Source organism: Arachis ipaensis, chromosome B10, assembly GCF_059453495.1.
Source record: "Arachis ipaensis isolate K30076 ecotype BB chromosome B10, ASM5945349v1, whole genome shotgun sequence".
Classification (NCBI taxonomy): Eukaryota; Viridiplantae; Streptophyta; class Magnoliopsida; order Fabales; family Fabaceae; genus Arachis; species Arachis ipaensis.
In genome coordinates, this window is record NC_142435.1 from 105,008,954 (window position 1) to 105,014,315 (window position 5,362).

At 36.5% G+C, this 5,362-nt stretch overlaps 1 protein-coding gene across 4 annotated transcripts; it reads right to left on the bottom strand.

Moving 5' to 3' along the window:
- Positions 1-405: 405 nt before the first annotated feature.
- On the bottom strand, positions 406-5,144 carry LOC107623731 (Calcium-binding endonuclease/exonuclease/phosphatase family). Of its 4 annotated transcripts, none has more exons than XM_088509105.1 (11): positions 4,513-5,144; positions 4,122-4,305; positions 3,937-4,041; positions 3,758-3,863; positions 3,173-3,393; positions 3,000-3,076; positions 2,812-2,920; positions 2,597-2,722; positions 1,937-2,044; positions 1,721-1,828; positions 406-1,254 (listed from the first exon to the last, which is right to left on the bottom strand). In XM_088509105.1, the coding sequence occupies exons 2-11, from the start codon at positions 4,275-4,277 to the stop codon at positions 1,030-1,032; spliced, it is 1,341 nt and encodes a 446-aa protein (XP_088365231.1). In that variant the 5' UTR covers positions 4,278-4,305; positions 4,513-5,144; the 3' UTR covers positions 406-1,029. The 4 variants fall into 4 exon arrangements, with proteins under 4 accessions (XP_088365231.1, XP_016181573.1, XP_088365229.1 ...); XM_016326087.3 differs by having other exon boundaries at positions 406-1,257; positions 4,513-4,949; XM_088509103.1 differs by having other exon boundaries at positions 4,757-4,945.
- Positions 5,145-5,362: the final 218 nt, after the last annotated feature.

Sequence of the window (5,362 nt, forward strand, 5' to 3'; positions counted from 1 at the left end):
GCATAACTTGTGCAAATGACATTTTCCGAAATCTCATGGAAGAAGGTTATTGAATTGTTTCTGTTTCCGATTGGTATTTTTGTTAGAAAACTATATATAATGTCATAGCTTAAAGGTGTGTTTGTGAAGTATGAGAGACAGAGTCCCCTTATTTTGGAGCTTCGTAAAATGCAAATGAGAGATTTCTGATTCCACCAAAATCCTCAAAAATCTTTCTTGGTTCATTATTGATTTCCTCTATAACTAAAGACTCCATAAAGCAATTAGTTTCACCAGTTACATCTTCAAACCCTCAGATTGTAAGGTGACACCTTACAGTTTCGCTCCTTTTCCATTCCTTTTTAATACTATGTTATCTTTCCATTCCTTTTCTTCAACTTTGAAATAAACTCTACAATGAATTACTAGAGTAATTTACAAATATAGAGAGAAACTCTAAAGTTTATCATTTTTTGTACAATTTGAACATTTCAAAACTCTACAGAGAGAGTGAAATATGTCACTGTATACACTTGTGTCTGAACCCTCCTCTGTTTCAATAGCTAGACGGTGCATCTCACCAAAGCTACAAAAAGGGCTGATGCCTAACTCCTCTACAGTATACACAACTATATACATCAATTGTTTTTCTTTTCTTCTTTTTTTTTTCTTTTTTTTTCCCTTTTCTATCATTTCTACCCTGTTGTCCATTCTTTGAACAATGAAGAATAAATGAATAAAACAACATGGGGAGGATGAATGTCGCTTACTGCAAATATTAAAATCAGCAATTCAACGGATATGTATGAGCATACTAGAGTGATGTAACTTCAAATTTGTCCACTTTGAGTTTTTGCTTGTGCTGTCTATGCGTTGCAAGAGTGTGAGAGACTGAGAGATCACAGGGCTGTTTAAAGTCTTCCCATAATGGGAACTCCAGTAACCTTTCTGATCCATTTTACTTCTTTCACCCATTCAATTACCTTGTTAGAATCTATGTACACAAGTCTTAATTCTAAAACCTAAGCTACACAATGCCTCCAAGCTTTATTAGCAAATCAACTGGGAGCATAGCATTTTTATTGGTGAGAACTCTACGGTGAGTCGTGCGTGATCAGAGAGAGAATAATCTTCAGGCCATCTACCTTTCTCCACCTCCGGAGGGGACAGAACTGCGTTCTTAACACTGAAACCAATTGATTGCTCCTGAGCATCATTTGTGTTGTTGACCTGCTCCTCATCTTTCTCGTCTAAATTTGTTGAACTCCAGATATTCTGCTGCAACCCAATAATATCAAGGCCTTAATTTACTCAGCAAACAAGGAAAAGCATGAAAAACTCTACAACAACGATCCACTAGGAAGGGCTGGCAAATGGATCAAGCAAAGCTGTTTTGCTGAATAAAAGCCTTAGCTTCACTAAATGACTCCCCCCAACCCCACCCCCCTTTTTTTCCCTTTCTTTTTTACAAATTACGGTTGTACTAGTTAAATTGATTGCATAATCACACCCCTCAAATGACGAATGCCAGCTATAATTTCTATGAATTCCACATACAGAACTCCTTAGTTCACATGGTTGTGCATAATGGCATAGAAGCTATAATGCCTTGAAGGAAAAACTCAGATGTTAGAGTTATAGTCAATGGCTGCATAATTAAGTACGAGTTTAGGGAGAATTATTCAAGATTATGGAGTCTTATAAGATATCTATCTAGTAGCTACTTCAAATGAACAATTACCAGAAATTGTTTGTAATCAAGAACCCCATTTCCATCGACATCTGCTTGGACCCATAATTCCTTTATCTCTTCTTCACTTAGCCCATGGCAATGGCCAATCAAATTAAGCTGCACAGAATTAAAAAAGGAAAGTCTATAAACATCAGGATTCTCTGACAACCACATCATTATCTGAAGTTTGAAAGCGCTTATCTGACAGTTAACATAGCACCTCACCTCTCGAAGTGCTTCACGGAAAGCAGAGAAGGTAATACAATCTTCATTTTCACCCTTTAGTAAGGCAAATGCATCATTCTCGGTCAGTGAAGCTCTACGCAGCAGATACTGAAAGTGGAGAACTTGTCAATGATGATTCTATTCCACCACAAAATGAAATGGTACTAACTTTGGCTTCATAAAAGAATCTTTTCTATATTTGTAATAATGGAAGGTTAGTCACAAGCTCTATGCATATAACTGGATTTAAATAAAAGCAAGAAGATATCGTTCCCTAATGACTATATTAATGTTAACATGACACACAATAGCATAACTGAATGTTGTTGTTCTTAGTGTACCAACTTAAACACTAAAATCCCATCTTGTTTGTTTCCATTTCCCTTTCCCATAGTTTGTAAAACTCTTACAAGTAAACAGCAAGAAAAGAAAATACTGGTTCCACAACACAAATACAGAAAAACAAGATCTTTGCTCAATGTTGAAAATTTTTTCTTTATACAATGTCTGATACAACTTTTGTAAGCAGGAATATAATGTTAAATCTAGAAAGAACCCGTGTTGTGGTCTACAGCCGTAAATGTAATAAATTCCTTGAAGAAAGAGGGTAAAAAAAAATCTAATAATAACTAGTTGTTGGTCAATGTATTTTAGGATTACCTTGAACATGCCAAACACTGCTTCAGTCCAACTTGCTTTTAGTAGTTTTCGATATTTGTCAGGATTTAGAAGCCAAATAAAATCAACAGCACATATATTTCCACGATGATTTCGGTGGCTAACCCACTGCATCAACACAATGGCAAGTAAATAAATTTAAGTGATAGGCAAATTATCCAGCAAAAAATGTCTGATAGCAATGCTACATGCTTTACCTTGTCTGCATCTGCATCAGTATAATGATGTGCCGTATCATAAGATGATACAAACCCTTGCGACCTTAGGAACTTGTAAACATGTCCACGTTTGCTTCCATTCCAATCACTGAGTAATAAGAAGTTGTAAATAAAATATGCTTAAAAGTCTTAAACTAAAAATAAATGGAAGTCCATTTAGTATTTACCCGCATAACATGATTGGCATGGGCTTGAGGTGGAAATCTCTCTGATAGGATTCTACATATTGAAGTATCTTATAGACCTGCAGAATTGAAATAGCTTAAGGAACCTCTCAGTAAGATACTAGGCCTAACAGTTGGTGAGTGCTTATATACCTCATATCTAAATGCTAAATTACCTGATTTAGTCTTACAAGGGACAGGGTTGAATCATGAGGAAATAGTAGGTGAGTATTTACAATCAGAATTTCTTGCCTAACATCACTGTTTTTCCACTGTGAACATGGAAGAGCCAGCTCAACATGTAACAACTGAGCTACGCGATCACCACAATCATTGAAGTGTAACTCCTTATAATTAAGAATATTAAATAATTCCTTTTGCACTGCTATCAGAAGACCTGCGGATCCCATAGGAAGGAAAACAATATTGAGAATTCAGACTTTTTACATAAACAGTCAGCAATAGTTAAAAGAAATCCAGAACAAAACTTATGGGGCAAAAGGGAAAAGCGACAACCTAGCCCGTGATGTTTAACAAACAGAGCATGTTTTCTAAACCTGTCATGTACTGTTCCAATTTACAGAATTCAATAAGAAAAATATAAATTCTTAGAACCAAGTTAAAAGAGCAAATCTTTGCAAATTGGATTAGTATTTCAAGGTGTTCCTTGGGGAAAAAGGTAACTATCCACTTAAATTCTGGAATTGATATAAGATTACGCTACAACTATTGTAACAATAAATATACAGAATGTGGCATACCATCACCACGGTTGTTGGTCCTCCCAAGCTTGAAACTAACATAACCAGCATCTCCAAGTCTATTCTCATACAAGTTAACAAGCTCTTCGTTTCCAACCCAAAACTCCTGCAGTAGAATCCAAACCCAATCAATTTCCATTGAAATTCAACACGGACCAGAAAAAGGGGTAATGACGAACCTGAAGACAGATAATGGAAGACTTCTCAGACAAGAGCCAATCCAATATGCTGTGGTTCCTGGCCAACCAATACGTTCTGTAATCACTTTCGCGGCAACTCGGGTCCTGTTTTGGATGAAAAACCTCCATTAATCATTATTTTTTAATTATTATTATTTCTGAAAAGTGACGAAGAAGGTGGTTACCTCATGATTGATGCGTTTGTAGATGGGGGCAAGTATGTTGAAAGTGGTGCAGGTAATTAAAGGTTGTTGCTGGTTTTCTTTTCTAGAAATTGCGAAACCCCCAATCCTTGTAATCCTCCCCATACTCTTTGCCAATGCCCACTTGTCCGTTTTCATTCTACGTTCAAACCCACCAATGCTGCCCCTACAATATATATATTATCACGCCGCAATAACAATCACAATTATTGCTTCGATATTATTCTTTTATTTTTATTTATTAATTATTAGGATCGTTATATACGCTTGTGATATCAGATCCCCTCGTTCACATGCGACGTATAGAATACTAGAGCCCACACGCGCCGAAGGAGATAAGAGAATCACTTATATAAAGAACCGTCCCTTTTACCTTTCTCACGCCACAATCAATGATGCCTCTTCTATCTTTTCTTTTCTTTTTTTTTTTTTTAATATATAAATGGAGAAAAGGTATGTAACATTTTAAATTGATATAACCGCGGGTGGAAACTGGGTTAATTAATTTGGCTTTGCCATATATGATTGTGATTGGAGAAAGGAGGAGGAGGAAGAGGAGACCGGGAATAGCCGGTAAATAAGGTAAAGGTGGGTGTGTGAATGCGGGAAGAAGTTACCGGAAAGAAGGAGCAGCGGAACTAGGAGCGGCAGCGTCGCCCCCAAAGGGTGATTTTGATTGTGATTTCGATTTTGGAGAGCCCAAATACACGGTAGAGAAAAGATAGAGAGAGGGATGAGAGAGAATAGAGAGAATGGTAGCTATTAGATTAGCGAACGCTGTGTTTGTGTGTTCCCTGTCCCTGTGGGATTGTGACGAATTGACGATGTTGCTCTGGCACAAATACGAATCGTTTCGGTTTTGTTTTGTGTTTTACCCTTTTGCCCTTCGTTCATTCCATCTTTTTTCTCTCTGCTACGCCCACTTTAACTACCTCAACGGAACACCCGCCCTGGGGTTTATATCTGCGCGCGGATTCCCAATATTTCGCGCTAACTAATTTGACCGTTTAGTCCTTTGTCGTACGTCGTCTTATACACTCTATCTTCTTCCGGGGTGCCCTTTTTTCTGATTCGGTAAGTTATGGAAATTGAGTAAACTATTAAAATATTCTAAAAATTCATATTATCTACAAAAATAATCTAAATAAATATGAATGATAAATACGTTTCTAAATCATTTAAAACATGATAAAAAATAATAAAATAATATTAATTTTTTTTTT

What these genes read in the sequence shown, in the direction of transcription:
- LOC107623731 (XM_016326087.3), bottom strand. Translation starts at nt 4,277, where the DNA reads ATGAAAACGGACAAGTGGGCATTGGCAAAGAGTATGGGGAGGATTACA. An exon ending in ATGCCAATCATGTTATGCGG is followed by an intron (nt 2,921 to 2,999) that starts GTAAATACTAAA and finishes CTTATTACTCAG; the next exon opens with TGATTGGAATGGAAGCAAAC. An exon ending in CTGATGCAGATGCAGACAAG is followed by an intron (nt 2,723 to 2,811) that starts GTAAAGCATGTA and finishes GTGTTGATGCAG; the next exon opens with TGGGTTAGCCACCGAAATCA.